The sequence below is a fragment of the Neovison vison genome, chromosome 9, assembly GCF_020171115.1.
Source record: "Neovison vison isolate M4711 chromosome 9, ASM_NN_V1, whole genome shotgun sequence".
Classification (NCBI taxonomy): domain Eukaryota; kingdom Metazoa; phylum Chordata; class Mammalia; order Carnivora; family Mustelidae; genus Neogale; species Neogale vison.
In genome coordinates, this window is record NC_058099.1 from 27,104,810 (window position 1) to 27,125,234 (window position 20,425).

At 36.7% G+C, this 20,425-nt stretch overlaps 1 protein-coding gene across 1 annotated transcript; it reads right to left on the reverse strand.

The window, feature by feature from the left end:
* Window positions 1-20,123, reverse strand: LOC122917386 (protein NipSnap homolog 3A). Its single transcript, XM_044265223.1, has 6 exons — window positions 19,943-20,123; window positions 16,109-16,319; window positions 14,183-14,341; window positions 12,286-12,435; window positions 932-1,018; window positions 1-837 (listed from the first exon to the last, which is right to left on the reverse strand). Exons 1-6 carry the CDS (start codon window positions 20,000-20,002, stop codon window positions 761-763), a joined length of 744 nt encoding a protein of 247 aa, XP_044121158.1. The 5' UTR covers window positions 20,003-20,123; the 3' UTR covers window positions 1-760.
* Window positions 20,124-20,425: the final 302 nt, after the last annotated feature.

Here is a 20,425-nt window from a genome sequence, read left to right on the forward strand (position 1 = left end):
TGTATTTGAAGGCTTTTATTGGGACAAACATTTTCATAACATAAATATCTCATTATCACAGATAGATTGTTCCAGGTATCTTTGTTAAATAGTAATCCAAAGTGAAATAATAGTAAAATAAATTGTAAATGAAGATATTTCAGCATATAAACCAAGGAGTCTTCAACAGTTTTTCATATGAGGATCTAATAACATTATTTTCCACATAAGTAATTATTAATGTAAAAACCAGAATTAATAGAGATGATACAGATGATACTGTACTTTTCCATAATAAACATGTTTAATATTTTTATGAATCCCATTCAGTATTACAAAATAAATTTTACTGGACAAAAACTTTTAAAATTTCAGAAAAACAGACATGAGAAGGTTGCCAATATATATAAATAGTTTAAAAATATTATTATAGGCATGGAAATGTGACATAGTCACTTCAACATAAGGAAATGCTATAAAAGCAGAGGGTTGTCAAAACAGAGTACAAGAGATACTCTGAAATAATGAAAAATCAAGATCTTGTAGGAATGACAAGAATTTTTAATGTATGACAGATACTAAAATGCCAAAGGGAAAATGAACAGAACTATTTCCTCATGGTAGTGACAATGGGCAGAGGCAGATTTTAAAAATGCAAAGGACACAGCAAATTAACTTACCATCTCCTTCAAATAAAAATGTGAATCTCTTGGGAGAATTTAAGCACCATGGCAGGCACATCTATAACAGTTAGTGAAATGCTTTGTATTTCAATGGAAAACTATTTCAATGGTGAAAATGACATAGGAATCAGAAGCATATTCTGCTGAGACTCAAGGAAGTTAACACTTTCCCGAACTGGAAAAAAAAAAATTCCATAAGAAGGCATATAAAGTTAAAAACTGAATCAAATTTGTTCTGTGAATAATTCATGCCTGGAGAAATAGCTTACCAGCTGCCACAACCCTGGGATCCTCATGAGACTGATGTCTCCCAGCTGCACGACTGTCTGCACTCTCATTCCACCAAAGAACGTGAACTGCAGAAATAAACCAAAAATAGCTTCTAAAGACTATGGTGTTACCACAAATTAGAAATACAGAAAAATTAATCAGAAATATTAAGTCTTGTTCTTTAAATCAAAATAGTGAGTAACAGAAAGGTAACATTAAATATGTTAGTAATAAGATTTCAGAGGGGGTCAGAGATTTGGGAGAGAAATTTATAAATTAATTAATCAAACTGATTTTATAGATGAAGAAACAGAAGGCTGGAAAGGTAAAGTAAATAACACTAAACACACAATTAAGTCTAGAATGAGGCTTCATGACTTTCTAATACATTTTAGTTTATTTAAAAAAGGAAGATTATAAAAATTGTGTTTACTAATGAAAATTTTGATGATATGAAGAAGCAAATTATAAGTAGCATAATTTTAACCACCTCGAGAGACCCTCTATTGACATTTAGCACATTTCCTTTAAATAAATGAGTAAAATCAAATTAGGGTCATAGTATGTATTACACTTACCAAAGATTCAACAATGCATATTTCCCATGGCAGTAACCTTAATTTTTAATGGCTATGTGAATTCTTCCCTATAGATATAAGAACTTCTTATCCAAACCCCTGACCAATTAGATTAACATTTTATTATTTTTTTGAAATATGGAATAAATGTTTTTGTGCATAACATTTTATAAATTTTTAATTATTACAAAGTAAGATATGTTAGCTATATAGGAAAATGTGGATAAAAAGAGAAAAGAGAAGTCATTTCTATAACACCTAGAAAAACAATGCTTTTGTATTTGCTGTTATCTCTTTCCATATTCATGTGTATATACATGTACTTTTATGAATATGTATACACAAACATAAAAGTTTATATAAATACATGATGTAGATGATACATATATTTTTTCTGGATTATATTCATATTACATAAAAATGTTTCTTTATTGTAAACAATACTGACATAAACATTAGAGCAGCATCTACACATGTATCTGTAATAATTACAAAGCTGATGATGACTACTAGTAGTATTTCTTGGGTGTTGATTATGTGCCAGACCTGGTTTTAAGCATTTTGCATGTATTAACTCATTTAGTCTTCATAATAATTTTAGGTGGTTGATTATTAGTATCATTTTATGGATGAGGAAACTAAGGCACAGTGAGGTTAAGTAACTTACCCAGGGTCACAAAGTTATAAGTGGTGAAGCTGGGATTCAAACCCAGGCAGTCTAGATCTTAATATTTTCTTAATATAAACTCCTAAAATTTAAATTGAGAAAACCAAACAGTATATCTTATGTATATAGACATTTATCGATATACAGTGTATATAATATACACTGTCCTCCAGAAATGATGTACCAATTTATACTCAGCATATTACCATTCTCCTAGTATACTAAGAATGGATTAAGATTAAAAAGTGTGTGTGGAGACACATTTTCTTTTTTAAGGATTTATTTTAGAGAGAACACACACGTGCATGAATGGGGGAAGGGCAGAAGGTGAAGGAGAGAGAGAATCTCAAGCAGACTCCCTGCTAAGTGGCAAGCCCAATTCAGGGTTTAATCTCACGACACATGAGATCATAACTTGAGCCAAAAATCACAAGTTGGACACCTACCTGACTGAGCCACACAGGTGCCCCAAGATTACAGTGTGCACACATATTTTTAATAACTTCATCCTTGCAAAAATTATACGTGTCCATTATAGTAAATTAGAAATGTTAAAAAACCTTTAATCTCATTATTTAAATATGGCTATATATTTTATGTCATTTCAAATTTCCTTCTTGTATAACTAAACACACCTATATATCCATGCATATTTCCTTAATATTGGCAAAGATAATTTAAAAAATTAAGGTTTTTTGCCCAAGGCAGCCTCAGACTGGCCTCTTAACAACACAGGAACCAAACCCTGCCCACAACTGGAAAAAAGCACCATTGCAGCAACTGGACTGAAGGCAAATGTGGCTCAGCCACTATAGTATGGTGATGCAACATACATAGGAGTCACTCTGGAAGGGCCAGGTGAACAGGGGACACTGTACTGCAGAGCACTACATAACCGGTTCTTCATAAGGCCATTACTTGCCTAACACATAGAAACAGACACAGAGAGTTAGACAAAATGAAGACACAGAAGACTATGTCCCAAATGAATCAATAGGACAAAATCCAGTCAGAGAACAAAATGAAACAGAAGCTACATACCTGATAGAGAATTTACATTATGCTCATAAATATACTCACTGCACTTGAGAAAATATCTCAGTGAGACCCACAAAAAAGAGAAAATATAAAAAAGAGCCAGGGAGAGATGAAATCTGTAAGTGAAATTAAAAAATACACTAGAGGGAATATATAATGATTAGAGGAATAATATTAGGGACCAATAAGCTGGAAGACTGTAATGGAAAACAATCAAGCTGAATAGGATTACAAGAAAAGATTAATTAAAAAAACGAGAACAGGTTAAGGGAACTCAGTGACATGGTAAAGTGTGATAACATTCACATTATAGGGATCCCAGAGAAAAGAGACAAAAGAGCCAGCAAATTTATCTGAAGAAATAATAGCTGAAAACTGGAGATTCAGGAGGCACAGAGAATGTCTAACAAAATCATCTCAAGGAGGTCCACACCAAAACACTAATTAAAATGGCAAAAAGTACTGAAAAAGAAAAATTGAAAAGCAGCAAAGAAAACAGTTACATGTAAGGAAAATTCCGTAAGGTTGTATCAACTGATTGTCCAGCAGAAACTTTGCAGATGAGAAGCAAATGGCATGATGTATTCAAAGTGCTGAAAGGCAAAAACCTGCAACTGAGAAAACTCTATGCAGTAAGACTATCATTGAGAATAGAAGGAGAGATAAAGAGTTTCTCAGATGAATCAAAGTTAGAAGAGTTCACCATCAGTAAACCAGCCTTACCAGAAATGTTAAAGGGGATTCTTTGAATGGAAAGGGAAGACTGTAAACAGCAGTAAGAAAAGGAGGAGAGGAAAAAAATTTCAGAGGTATATATAAACTTAATAAAAGTAACAGATTAATCACTTATAAAACCAGTATGGAGGTTAGAGACAAAGCAGTAAAATCAGGTGTATCTATAAAAATCAAGTCAAGGGATTCACAAAGAAATGTAAAGTGTGACACCATATACCTAAAACGTAGAGGGTAGAGGAGTAAAGATTTAGTGCTTTAAAATGGGTTCAAGCTTAAGTGACCATCAACCTAATATAGACTGCTATATTTAAACCTAACGGTGACCACAAGTCAAAAACTGGGATACTCAAAAAATAAAGAGAAAGGAATCCAAGTATATCACTAAAGAAAGCCGCCTAACCATAAGTGAAGAGAGAAGGAATAGAGAATAAAAAATTAAAAAAAAATAGAACAAATTACAAAATGGCAGTAAGTACATACCTATCAATAATTACTTCGAATGTAAATGGACTAGATACTCTAATCTAGGTGACTGAATGGATAAAAAAGCAAGACATCTATATGCTGCCTACAAGAGACTCAGTTCAGACCTAAAGACACCAGCACAAGCAGACTGAAAGCGAAGGGATGGGAAAACATTTATCATGCAAATGAAAAGCTGGGATAGCAACAAATAGAATTGGAAACAAACAGTGTAATGAGACATTAAAGAAGGACTCTACATAATTCACAAAGGGAACAATCTGAAAAGAATATGTAACAATTGTAAATACGTACCTAACATGGGAGCATCCGAATGCATGAAGCAGCTATTAACAAACATAAAGGAAGTAATCAATAGTAATATAAAAATAATAGAGGACTTTTACACCCCACTTCATATCTATTCATCAATGGATAGATCATCCAAACAGAAAATCAACAAGGAAGCAGTGGCTTTGAATGACAAATTAGATAAGATGAATTGAAGGTATATTTAGAATATCCCCATCCTAAAACAGTGGAATACACATTCTTTTAAGTGCACATGAAACATTCTCCAGAATACATCACATGTTAGGCCACAAAAAAGTCTCAATAAATTAAAAAAGACTGAAGTTATACCATACATCTTTCCCAACTACAATGCTATGAAACTAGAAATCACAAGGAAGAATTCTGGAAGGACCACAAATACACTGAGGTTAAATAACATGGTCATAAACAATGAATCGGTCACCACGAAATCAAAGTGGAAATCAAAAAATACCAGAGACGAATGAAAATGAAAACACAAGTGTCCAAAATCTTGAGGATGGAGCAAAAGCTGTTCCAGGAGGGAAGTTTTTAGTAATACAGATCTACCTCAAGAAGCAAGAAAAATATCAAACACCTGAACCTTACCCTGAAAGAAGCTAGAAGAAAAGGAACAAACAAAACCAAAACCAGTAGAAGGAAATAAAAGAGCAAAGAAATAGAAACAAACAAACAAAAATAGAACATATCAATGAACCAGGACTAGTTCTTTGAAAGATCAAATTGATAAACCTTTACTCAGACTGTTCAGAAATAGCAAGGATTAAATAAAATCAGGAATAAAAGAGGAGAAATTACAACCAGCATCACAGAAATACAAAGAATTAGAGAATATTATGAAAAATTATATGCCAACAAATTGGACAACCTAGAAGAAATAGATAAATTCCTAGAAACATAAAACTTCCTAAAAGTGAATCAGGAAGAAACAGAAAATTTTTATTTTTTTTATTTTTTTTAAACATTTTTATTTATTTATTTGATAGAGAGAGATCACAAGTAGGCAGAGAGGCAGGCAGAGAGAGAGGGGGAAGCAGGCTCCCCGCTGAGCAGAGAGCCCGATGTGGGGCTCGATCCCAGGACCCTGAGATCATGACCTGAGCTGAAGGCAGAGGCTTAAACCACTGAGCCACCCAGGCACCCCAGAAACAGAAAATTTAAATAGACTGTGTAAGTGATATAATTCAAATACTGATCAAAAAACTCCCCAAAAGTCCAGAATCAGATGGCTTCACAGGTGAATTCTACCAAACATTTAAAGAAGAGTTAATGCCTATTCTCATACTATTCAAAACAACAGAAGAGGAAGGGAAGCTTCCAAATTCATTCTATGAAGCCAGCATTACCCTGACAACAAAACTAGATAAAGACATTACAAAAAAGAGACCTACAGGCCAGTATCTCTGATGAACTTAGATGCAAATATCTACAACAAAATATGAGCAAACTGAATCCAACAATACATTAAAAAAATCATTCACCATAATCAAGTGGGATTTATTCCCAAGATGCAAAGATAGTTCAATATTTGCAAAGCAATCAACATGATACATCACATCAATAAGAGGATAAAAACCATATGATCATTTCAGTAGATGTAGAAAAAGCATTTGACAAAGTATAACATCCATTCATGATAAAAAACCCTCAACAAAGTGGGTTTAGAGGGAACATATCTCAATATAATAAATGCCGTATGTGAAAAACCCTATGCTAACATCATACATCATACTCAATGATGAAAAACAGAGCTTTTCCTCTGCATTCAAGAACGAGGTAAGAATGTCTACTCTCGGGCGCCTGGGTGGCTCAGTGGGTTAAGCCGCTGCCTTCGGCTCAGGTCATGATCTCAGGGTCCTGGGATCGAGTCCCACATCGGGCTCTCTGCTCAGCAGGGAGCCTGCTTCCTCCTCTCTCTCTGCCTGCCTCTCTGTCTACTTGTGATCTCTCTCTGTCAAATTAAAAAAAAAAAAAAAAAGAATGTCTACTCTCAACAATTTTATTCAACATAGTATTGGAAGTCCTAGCCACAGGAGTCAGACAACAGAAATAAATTAAAGGTATCTAAATTGGTAAAGAAGAAGCAAAACTATTTGCAAATGGCATGATACTATACACAGAAAGCCCTAAAGACTCCACCAAATATTACTAGAACTGGTAAATGAATTCAGTAAAGCTGTAGTATACAAAATCAACATACAGAAATCTGTTGCACTTCTATATACAAATAAGTAGCAGAGAGAGAAATTAAGAAAACAGTCCCATTTACAATTGCATCAAAAATAAATATCTAGGAATAAACTTAACCAAGGAGGTGAAAGACCTGTATTCTGAAAACTATGAATTGCTGATGAAAGAAGTTGATGATGACACAAACAAATGGAAAGATGTTCCATGCTCATGGATTGGGAGAACCAATATTGTTAAAATGTCCATATTGCCCGAAGCAGTCTACAGATTTAATGCAACCCCATCAAAATACTAACAGCATTTTTCACAGAACGAGAATAAAGAATTCTAAAATTTATATGTAAGCATAAAAGACCCCCAATAACCAAAGTAATCTTGAAAAAAGAACAAAAAAACTGGAGGCATCATAATCCCAAATTTCAAGATACACTACAAATCTGTAGTAGGTACCAGCACAAAAATAGATGCATAGATCCATAGATCAATGGAACAGAATAGGGAGCCCGGAAATAAACTGATAACTATATGGTCAATTAATTTTCAGCAAAGGAAGCAAAAGAAAAAGTCTCTTCAATTAATGGTGCTGGGAAAACTGGCCAGCTACATGCAAAAGAATGAAACTGGACTACTTTCTTTCACTATACACAAAAATAAACTCAAAATGGATTGAAGACCTGAGGCATCTGGGTGGCTCAGCCAGTTAAGTGGCTACCTTTGGCACATGTGATCCCAGGGTCCTGGGATCAAGCCAAACATAGGGTTCCCTACTCTGGGGAACCTGTTTCTGCCTCTGCCTCCTGCTCATTCGCTCTCTCTCTTACTTGCTCGCTCTTACTCTCTGTCTGTCTTAAATAAATAATTAAAATCTTTAAAAAAGTGGATTAAAGACCTAAATGTGAGACCTAAATAAAACCTTAACTCCTAGAAGAGAACATAGGCAGTAATTTCTCTGACATTAGCCATAGCAACATCTTTCTTGATATGACTCCTAAGGCAAGGGAAACAGCAGAAATAAACTACTGGGGCTACATCAAAATAAAAAGCTTCTGGGGTGCTTGAGTGGCTCAGTTGGTTCAGCGTCTGCCTTTGGCTCAAGTCATGATCCTAGAGTCCTGAGATCAAGACCCATGTCAGGCTCCCTGCTCAGCAGGGAGTCTGCTTCTCCCTCTCCTTCTGCCTCTCCCCTGGTTAATGTACACACTCTCTCTCTTATTCTCAAATAAAATCTTTTAAAAATTAAAAAAAAGCTTCTGTACAGCAGAAGAAACCATCATCAATACTAAAAGACAACTTACTAAATGAGAGAAGATATTTGTAAATGATAGATCTCATAGGGAGTTAATACCCAAGATATATAAAGAACCTATACAACTTAACACCCAAAAAACAAATAATCCAATTAAAAAATGGGCAGAAGACACGAGTAGACATTTCTCCAAACAAGACATACAGACGGCTAACAGACACATTAAAAGATGCTCCATATCCCTCATCATCATCAAAACAAATCTAAACCACAATGAGGTATCACCTCAAATCTGTTAGAATGACTAAAATAAAAACACAAGAAACAGCAAGTGTTGGCAAGGATGTGGAGAAAAAAGGAACCCTCATGTGCTGTTGGTTGGAATGCACGCTGGTGCAGCCACTGTGGAAAACTGTATGGAGGTTCCACAAAAAATTAAAAATAGAATTAACATAGGATCCAGTAATTCCACTACTGGATAGTTTCACATATAACATGAAAATATGAATTTGAAAAGATACATGTACCCAGGTGTCTACTGCAGCATTAATTACACTAGTCAAGATATGGAAGCAACCCTAGTTCCACTGATAGATGAATGGATAAAGAAGTTGTGATAGCTATCTATCTATCTAACCATCCATCCATCCATCTATCTAATGGAATATTAGTGAACCATAAAAAGAATGAAATCTTGCCATCTGCAACACAAGGATGGATATAATGCTAATGGATATAATATTAAATGAAATAAGTCAATCTGGGAAAGAAATACCATTATGATTTCACTTATAATGTAATTTAAGAAAATAAACAGAAAAAAAAAAGAGACCAAAAAATCCCCCTGACTCTTAAATATAAAGAATTCTTGTTGCCAGAGGGGAGGTGGGTGGAAGAGTGGGTGAAATAGGTGAAGGGAATTAAGAGTACACTTACCATGAGGAGTACTGAGTAATGTATAGAATTACTGAAACACTATATTGTACACCTGAAACTAATGTAACACTGTTTGTTACTTACACTGAAATTAAAAAAATAAATGAAAAATTAAAAAATGTGAAATACAAACAGATGAACCTTTTTATTTATATTGCCAATTTTTTTGAGGGAAGAGGAAACAGATATACGTATCTATATAATATATCCTTATTAGGTAAAAACTGACATCTCATTATTGTTTTAATCTGAATCTTCTTTAATATATTTTTTAGTAGTCATCTATGTCTACCTTTGTAGAAGTATGTATGTATATATTTATTTTTTCCTTTTTTATTTTATTTAAGGTATTTTGGGAGGCACAAAATTTGAGCTTTATATAATAAAATCATTCTTTTTTAAAGATTTTATTATTTATTTGACAGAGATCACAAGTAGGCAGAGAGGCAGGCAAAGAGAGGGGGAAGCAGGCTCCCTGCCAAGCAGAGAGCCCGATGTGGGGCTCTATACCAGGACCCTGGGATCATGACCTGAATAGAAGGCAGAAGCTTTAACCCACTGAGCCACCCAGGCGCCCCATAAAATGATTCTTTTAAAATAATATTATTGTTTTTTCCCTTCATAGTTTCTTAATATGCTTTTTTGCTTAGAAATACTGTTTCCATAGGGGCGCCTGGGTGGCTCAGTGGGTTAAGCCGCTGCCTTCGGCTCAGGTCATGATTTCAGGGTCCTGGAATAGAGTCCCACATCGGGCTCTCTGCTCAGCAGGGAGCCTGCTTCCCTCTCTCTCTCTCTGCCTGCCTCTCTATCTACTTGTGATCTCTGTCTGTCAAATAAACAAATAAAATCTTAAAAAAAAAAAAAGAAATACTGTTTCCATATACATTATTAAACAAATTCACTGGTATTTTGTATTAATAATTGTATGAATTCAATTTTTTAATTGAAATCCATAATGTATCTTGATTTTATTTTAGCATATGGTATGAGACAGGCATCTAATATTTTTTTCTTCTCTTCATATATTTTCCAACTTGATTATACATCTATAACATATGTATTATAAGTTGACTTTATGAGCAATGATTAGGTTCAGTTTTGGATATGTTAGGTTTTGAGATGCCTGTTGGACATAAAGTGGAGAAGATGAAGAGGCAACCGGATATTTTAAGTCTTTCAAATATTTCTTAGCTATTCTTAGTCATTTATCCTTTCAAGTAAACTTTATAAACATTTTTCAGAGTTTGCCACCAAGAAAACTCTCTGAAATTCTGATTGGAGTATCTTTCAAGTTTAAAAAAATTAAATACCTCAGGGGCATCTGGGTGGCTAAGTGGGGTAAGCCTCTGCTTTTGGCTCAAGTCATGATCTCAGGGTCCTGGGATCGAGCCCTGCATCTAGCTCTCTGCTCAGCAGGGAGCCTGTTTCCCCTCTCTCTTTGCCTGTCTCTCTGCCTACTTGTGATCTCTCTCACTCTGTAAAATAAATAAAATCTTTAAAATATAAATATATATAATATAAAATAAAAAAATAAAAAATATCTTAAATAGATATTAAATTAGTAAACCATATGCTTGTATCATATATATATATATATATATATAAATAAAAAACATATATACCTAAGTAGTAGAATATGGATAATTTTTCTTCTTTGGGCTTATCCATGTTTTCAGTATTTATAATAAATACATGTTGCTTTTTCACCCATAAAAAATCTTTCTACCCCAAGTAATGCTATTTATAAAAAAAAAATCCCAGGAGCATCTGAGTGGTGCAGTTAAGTGTCTGACTCTCAGTTTTGGCTCAGGTCATGATATCAGGGTCTTGAGATTGAGCCCTTCATTAGGTGCCACACTCAGTGTGGAGTCTGCTTAAGACCCTCTCTCCCTCATGTGCATGTGTGCTCTCTCTCTCTAAAAATAAATAAATTTTTAAAAAAGATTTTATTTATTTATTTGACAGAGAGAGCTCATAAATAGGCATAGAGGCAGGCAGAGAGAGACGGGGAAGTAGGATCCCCGCTGAGCGGAGAGCCCCATGTGGGCCTCGATCCCATCATGACCTGAGCTGAAGGCAGAGGCTTAACCCACTGAGCCATCCAGGTGCCCAGTATTTAAAAAAAAAAAAAAAATTACAAGAAGCACAACCTTCTAGTTACAAGAGAAATAAAATTTTAGAGATATAATATATAAAATGATGACTACAGTTAACAATTCTATATTGTGTGTGTGTGTGTGTGTATATATATTTTAAAGATTTTATTTATTTATTTGGGAGAGAGAGAGAATGAGAGAGAGAGAGCATGAGAGGAGAGAGGGCAGTGGGAGAAGCAGACTCCCTGATGATCAGGGAGCCTGATGTGGGGATTGTTCCCAGGACTCCAGGATCACGACCTGAGCCGAAGGCAGTCACTTAACTAACTGAGCCACCTGGGCACCCAATTCTATACTGTATATGTGAAAGCTGAAAGAGTGGATCTGAAAACGTTCTCATCATAAGGAGAAACAATTTGTAACTCTGATGTGATGGATGTTAACTTATTGTGGTGATCACTACACAACATATATTAAATCATTATGTTGCATACCCTAAACTTATATGTCAATTATATCTCAATAAAACTGGGGAAAAAACGAAAAAAAAATCATTGAAAGTACATTCAGAGGAAAATAAAGTGAAAAAGAAATAGGTGACCCTTTCAGGTTCCTTCCAGTATTTAAAATTTTATCATTTTGATATATCAGGGAAAAGAACAGTATTTTAAAAAAAATTTTTACAAGGTGAAAAACATTCTAAATAAGATGTAAAACAGGATGCCTTGGTGGCTCAGTGGGTTAAAGTCTGCCTTCGGCTCAGGTCATAATCCCAGGGTCCTGGGATCAAGCCCCACATTGGGTTCTCTGCTCCATGGGAGCCTGCTTCCTCCTCTCTCTCTGTCTGCCTCTCTGCCTACTTGTAATCTCTGTCTGTCAAATAAATAAAATCTTAAAAAAAAAAGAAGATGTAAAACAACTTTGCTCAACCCTTAAAATTACAAAACTAAAACTTGGGCAATAAAAAGCAAAATATACTCCATAATGAGAACAGAGAAAAACTGACCAAAGGAACTTAATGTGGATCACTCATGTATTTTGCAATTTCAAAAGAAGAAATGGACAACTGTACCTCTGTTGAGCACTCCATATTCTGCATGGAACACTCCAACTAGTTTTGTGTAGCCTCGATTGATGTGAGCATGAACTGCCCTTTTAAATGGGTCACCCCACAGAGCTGGTCCACCAGGTTTCATCTGAAAAGTAGCTAGTTCATAGATTCCTAGAACAGGGAGAAAAATAATTATTTTATAGAACACATATAAGCAATTTCTAATCATGTTCAGTTTGGTTCCAGTGGAAGGCTATCTACATCTATAGATTTTGAGAATCATACCTGCATACCTATAGGCATATTTACTAATAATCTGCATTGTTCTTCTTTGCTTTTATGTTTAGAAAGTCCTTGTCCTAGTTTAAGTCATTAAACTTATCATACATAACAAACAAGAATGGTTGGAATCTATAGTTCAGATATTATCTAAGCTATTTTTAATCTACTATAAAATTTGTCAAGTTATTAAGAATTTATAATGTAGTAGTATTTTTTAGTTGTCTGAGTCTATAGTTTTATAAAAAAATGAAGTATTTCTAGTCTCTTATAGTTCCATTCTTCTTACCAGTTTCTACTAACTTATCTCTCTGTATAATTTCCTCTGTAAGATTCCATTTCCAACAGGAACAGCAAGCAAATAATATAAGTAAAGTGACTGTCTCTGAGTTTTTTTTTTTTTTTAAGATTTTATTTATTTATTTGACAGACAGAGATCACTAGCAGGCAGAGAGGCAGTCAGAGAGAGAGAGAGGGGCTGGGAAGCAGGTTCCCTGCTGAGCAGAGAACTTGAAGCGGCGCTCGATCCCAGGACCCTGCGGGACTTGATTCCAGGACCCTTTGATCATGACCTGAGCTGAAGACAGAGGCTTTAACCCACTGAGCCACCCAGGCACCCCTATCTCTGAGTTCTGAGGAAAAAAGTAACTCTAAAGGAGATGAGTTTTATTATTCCTAAATATCCAGGTAAATACTTGAAAAGCATTTTACCTTCTGGATGGAAGTACAGACCAGGTGAAGAGAAGGAAACCAGGGGACAAGTAGATTTAGAAAATACAAGAAAAACATACACAAGTTACTGAAGAATCATGAATAACACAGGAAAAGAACTAAGATTTGATACTGTTTGAGAAGCCAACTAATTCACTTAGTTAGTGCTGAAAGCTAAGCGGGAGCTATGAGGATGAATTTCCAAATAAGATATTTCAAATCTCTTATAATCTAAAATGCACTACAAAGTTGGGAATAATGGGGGAAATAAAACAACACTTAAATTAGTTTATTCTTTTGCTAATCTGACCTTTGTTTAAAACTGGATTGAAGTAATAATTTCTTTAAGTCAGTAAGAAGGGAAATCAGCAAGAAGACAAATCTTTAGGAATTACTTTCAAACTGAGAAATAAGAAAGAGGAAGACAAGAGAGTTAGACTAGAGTAATACAGCTTGGTAGTTCCAGTTAATTCATTCCCCTAGTCAATTTAATAAGCAGATATATACTTAAGATTTAAAATTAGTTGTCATTTATGGAAAAATACTTTTATATTTAAAAGTTTGTATTATTTTAAAATTATGACAGAGTATCACATCACATACTATCCCTCACCTACCCACAGATGTGTTCTCTGCTCCCAAGGCCTAACTTCTCAACCTTTACTGACCATGTCAACTTTTTCTATCATATAGCTAAGCTTCAAGAATCATTAAGATACCAATATGGAAAAACACTTCATTATTTAATGGTCATTTTTTTAAAAAAGGTAAGCTAAGAGCACCAATTTATTTTTACCTTAACAAGCAACATATGTTCTATATTAAACAAAGATTAACTTCTTTTCTAGTAGAACTTGAGTTTTTATAGCTTAAAATCTTCAATGATTTCTCTGTCAGAATTCAAAGTGACTAAGAGGGGAGGACTTACCTTCTTTTGGAGGCTTTTCTAGTTTGCACCATGGCACCAGATAAGTAATCTCACTCTCTTGTTTATCAATAAGAGCCAAATTGGGAATGAGGTATTGTTCTTGCCATTCCTTATCTTTTGCCAATGCTTTCCGAACTTGAGTCCGATGAGCAAAATTATCTATGGGAAAAGGAGTAAGAAAACCAAAAATTATTAATTTAAAATCACCTGTACTTTTTCTGGGTTTCACTCAATTCACCAAGTGTTCATCGGGGGCACAGAAGGACATTGTATTGTATCACTGAGATAACATACAGATGTGACATCTGTTCCCAAGTTTCTCATGGCCTGAAAGGGCAGTAGAAATGTAAACAACTAATGATAATGTCATACTGTGTGCTCTGCAGGCTCTACCATTTAGTAGGCAGTTGTGTGACTTAGGTTAAGTTATGAAATCTTTCTGTGCCTATTTCTTACTCTGTAAAATGGGGATAATGATATAGTATCTCCCCCTAGGACTGTTTAGATTAAATGAGTTAGTACACAAGAGGAGCTTACAACAGTGTTGGGCACCTTGTTAGAACTTGGTATACATTAACTAGTCTTATTAATTGAAGCATTAATTTATAGCATCAGTTTAGAGTATTTTTCTGTGGTGGTGGTGAGGGGTGATCAGGTCAAGATGTACCTTGAATTACATTTGAGGTAAATGAAATTAAGATGAACTTTGACAGCTACTGCTTTGATCTAAGTTTCCAAAGGAATAGGGCTGTTTCTCTGCCATTCCCTCTTTTTACTTAGTACTATTTCTCTTCTTTTTGTTTCCCAAACACCTACATATTTTTGCTAACTTATGGACCCAGTACTACATTCAACAATTAGGGCTTCATAAAACTAATGGCAGAATAGTTTTCTATGGTTCATGCTGAGGGTAAAGAATAGTATCTATCTTAGAGCTTAAGTAAATTTTATGAGGATTGCACTAGCAGATTTTTTTTTGTTGTTTTTAACTGGGATATAATTCAACTGGTGGTGCATTAAAGCATAAATTGTGTTTTAATGGGGTTTGTTTTACTACAATTGGGGAAAAACCTCTAACTATGGACCTATTAAGTAGAGAATGAGCACTTTTCACATTAAAGTATTTTATGGCTATTAACTTTGGACACTGATGACCAAATATTAAATGAAATTATCAAAAGTTTTTTGGATATTATGATGTACTACTGTGGACTTCTGAAAGATTAGACAATGGAGTAACAAACATTCTGGGGTTTCCATCAACCATACTCCTTCCTCTAATAAACCAGAGGTGGATCAGCTTCAATATGAGAATAACTCTAATTCCTGTTCTTTTACTTCCCTAAACTAGTAAAATGACAGTGCATAGAAATAAAACTGTGTATACAAATAAAACTGTTCCAAAACCTAACAGATTTATTATACCTTACACAAGGCTGAGGGCTTCAAAGTTTACTATCATCTCCTATTCTATTTCACTAGAGCCCCCAGGCATTTGAATGATTTATTAAAACACTGATTTCCAGCTGTAACTTCAATTAAAAAAAATTCTACTTTCATGACCTTAAACCACCTGGGTTCTTGAAATCACTGCTTTAAATTTTTCATAAACCATCTTTACAATAATCTGTTCTTAACTCTTCTTAAAAATTAAAGTGTGGTTCATAATTTTATGACTTGAAATCTGAGATGCCATTTTCTTACTTTCACATTCTCATATGGCAATGGAAGTTTCCAGCCATGGGTTACAATAGTAGCACTGGCAGGCACAATCACTGAATTTATTTTTTGGTACTGCTATTTAAAAGTTTTACTTCACCTGTATGTATTTATAGCAATATAGATTCAAGAACTAAGTAGCTAAGTCACAGGTAACATCTAACGGAATGAAAATCTGTACTGAATACTTAAGCTGATGACTCATACCATACTTCCAAATATGAAACACTTTATTCATTCTGCCTCCAAATTCTACACTCCAGTATCCAACCAATTCAGAGTGAGCTGTCCGAAGATGAATGTTTTTCTTAGTATTTTCCAGGAACTCATTCATCTTTGAGGGCTTAAGATAATAGGTACGAAATTCATAGACTGTTCCATCGTATTGTCTGGGGCCTGTAGCAAAGGATGAGCACACCTGAAGAAAGATAAGGCAAATTTAAATATTTTGGGAAGGTACGGTTGTAATACTATGCCACAACCAAATCTGAGTCTGGAAACAAGGGACACTCAGTAGACTCACAATCTGTATTTCTGTGGTCCTTTCTCCATAGATAATTTGTTTAGAGAGGTATCAGTATACTACTTTTAAGTATTCCCAATATATAGCTACTATCTGCTTGTAGGTGGTCTACCTCTAGTTGCTTTTTCATGAGAAGTTTCTTCTAAGAATCCACTGGGGCAATTTCTTTACCCAAAAATTACAATTAGGATCATAATAAGTTTTGCAAATAGTTTTAATTATCCCTTATTTAGTCAATATTACATCTTTAATCAATAGTATATGTTTATGTTAAGAGTTAAGCATTTATGAGACTGACACGCTACCTACTGCGCTAACGAGGTACCTAAGAGTTAAGCATTTAAAACAATTTTATAAATATACAGTATTTTGGCTGGCACAATGGAAATGTATTTACTAGCAGAAGATGTTTTTTCCTTTTCCTTTGCTTTCCGTTCTCCTTCCTTTCGTTTCTCTTTCCCTTCCCTTTCCCCTTTCTCCTTTCCTTTCCTTCCTCCCTCCCTCCATTTCTTTCTACAATGGAAATTGCTGGTCAAGTCAAAGTATTTCCTAAATCTAATGAAGTAGACCACTGGTCAAAAAACAGGATAGAGGGGCACCTGGGTGGCTCAGCTGGTTGAGTGCCAAATTCTTGATTGCCACTGAAATAATGATTTAAGGGTTGTGAGATCCCTGCCTCCAGCTCTGAGCTGAGCATGGAGCCTGCTTAAGGTTCTCACTCTCCCTCTCCATCTGCCTCTCCCACTGTGCTCTCTCTCTCGCTCTCAAAAAAAAAAAAAAAAAAGAAAAAGAAAAAAGGCGGGGGGAGCACCTGGGTGGCTTAGTGGGTTAAAGCCTCTGCCTTCAGCTCAGGCCATGATCCCAGAGTCCTGGGATGCAGCCCCACCCATATTGGGCTCTTTGCTCAACAGGGAGCCTGCTTCCTCCTCCTCTCTCTCTCTCTCTCTGCCTGCCTCTCTGCCTACTTGTGATCTCTGTCAAATAAATAAAATCTTTTAAAAAAATAGGATAGGAATTTAGGAATTTAACTAATGTAACAGTAAACTGTGGTCTATCCAATTGCATTGTAATACAGAATATGTAAAGCTAGTCAAGGCAAAAAAGTCGATGAGTAACAATTGATTCTTTTTTTTTTTTTAATTTTAAAAGAGATTTTATTTATCCATTTATCTGAGACAGACAGAGTTCATATGAGCAAGGGGTGGGGGATGTGGGTGGGGGTGGGGAGGAGCAGAGGGAGAGGGATAAGCAGACTCTGCTAAGGGAGGAACTCCTCCTTTAGCTGGGTCTCAGGACCCTGAGATCATGACCTGATCTGAGTTGAAACCAAGAGTTGGACACTTTACCTTCCTGAGCCACCCAGGTACTCCTGAGTCATGTTTTTCATTATACATGCAGTCTAAAGAAAGGCATTTAACCCACCCAGTTATACCATGTTAATGGAAATACTTTTTAAAAACCATTAGTTCTTTTTCTAATAGTCCTTTATTCACTCTGTAAATTTCTGATTTGTTCTCTGAGTGAACTGAACTTTCAGTGGGAAATGCTTTTCCAGAAATTATCCTCTTTGTATGTGTTTATATGAGTGTATATATATATATACACACATATATATAGATATATATATCTTATATATACATATATAAGATATATGTATATAAACACAGACACACTCATATGGTATTCTAATTTACGAATCCATCTTAAATAAGTTTGGTTAGCATGTGCACATTTCCTAAAGCTGATTACATCAGCATAATCTATTATAATAGTTTTCATACCTATAAAGCTACAGATGAATTTTGGGCTTAAGCTGACTACCTGGTACAACAATCAAAAGCAGTAGGCTTCTTGCTCTGACATATATATATATATGTGATCTATCTATCTATCTATCTATATGTTTTACAAAGCACAATGGTATTTTACTTGTGTATAAGGCTGAATTATAGTAAGCTATTTTGAGTTCATCCCATTCATGTCTATGATGAATTATATTCTTATTGTCTGATTGACATTTGCCATCAAAAACAATGGCAGATGCTGCTAGGTTTGTCAGACATTCTTTTTTGTGCCGTTTTACTAATCTAATAACAATGCTATGCAAATGAAAACTGCTTAATATTTATAGCTTAAAAATATAAATAAAATATAAATGTATCAAAACTAGGCCAATGGGGTACTTGAAACAACTGCTTTTGAATTTTTTATGGACCTTGTATTTGGAGAACAAAATAAGTGATCACAGGTGCACATTTTTTATTATCTTCTGTGGAAGAGTACAATAGGAAAGCTCAGGGAGAGGTTAACAGCAATGAAGCAATGAGATGTGTATGTGTGTGGGAAGGGGTAGGGTGATCTTTGTTGAGGGTAACTGTGCAGCCACAATATAGGACCGTATGCTAGGGAAGGAAAACATGAGTGCTTCAGGCCCCCTAATCTCCAAAGAAAGGCTCATTTTCCACAGCACTGACTTCCAATTCACTGAGAACCACTGGCTGACATTTAATAAAGTCAAAGTTCAGAATAAAGTTTTCCGGAATAACTCAGCCCTGCCCCAGTAGAGTGAGAATCAGGAAACATTAAAGACTGGATTGCTAATCTTGGGTGAACAGGCCATCGTTGGTTCCTCGGTCTTCAGCAGACCGTCTGTCTCTAGAGTAGGTTCATCCCCTTCTGCTTGTCCCCTTGGAGAAAAGTACAAGCCTAAGTGTCAGAGGGGAAAAACAAAACAAAACAACCCTGCAGATGTGCAGAATAGGCCAAGTCCCGACAGTTAAGGCTGAATCACAAAAATCTATTACGTACATTTCTCATCTAAGGTTAAGTGAGGTCAGCATCATGTTTGCTACGAGGTTCCTGGCCCCGTCTGGCTAAGACACCCCCGCAAGAGGCAGTGGGCAGGGCGTTCCACCACCGGCACCTTGGCCCTCCTCTTCAAGGTTCTCTGCAAAACGCTCGGAAGTTTTGTACATTTCGTTTAAACTGCGAGGGGGGCGGGGCGGTTCTTTTGCCCGTGGTATGGTTGGCCTAGTTTGCTTCTACCTTCTGTCTGGAGGGGGCGGTGGCTTGTCAAACGACAAACGACAAAATCAGTAGGGAAGTTTCGACATGCAAGCAAAAGCACCAGGCACTGGCCCCAACGTGGCAAACGCAGCAGCCTGAGCTTCAGGGGTGTCCTCAGGGCCGCCTGGCACCTAGGCCAGAAAAACCCTGTTCGCGTTTAGTCGCGAATTGGCCGGGAGGCGACACTGGCCACCGGACCATCCCCCAACCGCGCGTCGCTTCCTCCCGCGCGTCCCGGGACGCCCCACCTGCGGGATCTGGGACCGGCACTAGAACTTCCGCGGCGGTTCCACGCCCGCAATCTGCACCGACAAAACGAATGACCGCATGCGCGGCTCTCGCAAGCCTGGGCGAGCAAAATTGGGCAACGCATGCGCGTGGCCGCTAGTTCCCCGCTAACGCCCGCTCCCCTCCCCCAGGGGACTGCTTGGGCTCGTCCCGGCGGCGGGTACCTGAGGCGCGAGCGTCCGCGCAGCCAGAGCCCTAGTCAGGCCGCTTCGGAGGACGAGCATGGCGGGGCTTCGGGCGCTGGGAAGGACAGCAGCCGGCACTCTTTCTTAGATTCTTCCTGTTAAGACTTACCCGCCTGGAAAAGAGCAGCGACTAGACTACTGGCGGACGCAGGCGGGGGCGGGACTCGGCGGCTTCAGCTCCGCCTCTGGTGCCGGAGGCGCGGGCACCGCCCCGAAGGCTCGAGAGCTCCGCGGCCCAGCGCCGGGCGCCTTCGGAAGGCACGTGCCCTTTGCTCCTTGGCTTGTTTCCTCAGACTCTCTTACCCCAGCGTCAGAGGGCGCGTTAGGATTGTGTGAAGGCGGAGACCGTTTCTGTGCCAGCTCTCTGAGCCCATCACCTCGTCTCCACGCGCAGCTGAGCATCAGTTCTTCAGAGTTCGTGTGCAGACTGCGAGTGCTGGCCCTTTGAGGAGGGCGTCTGAT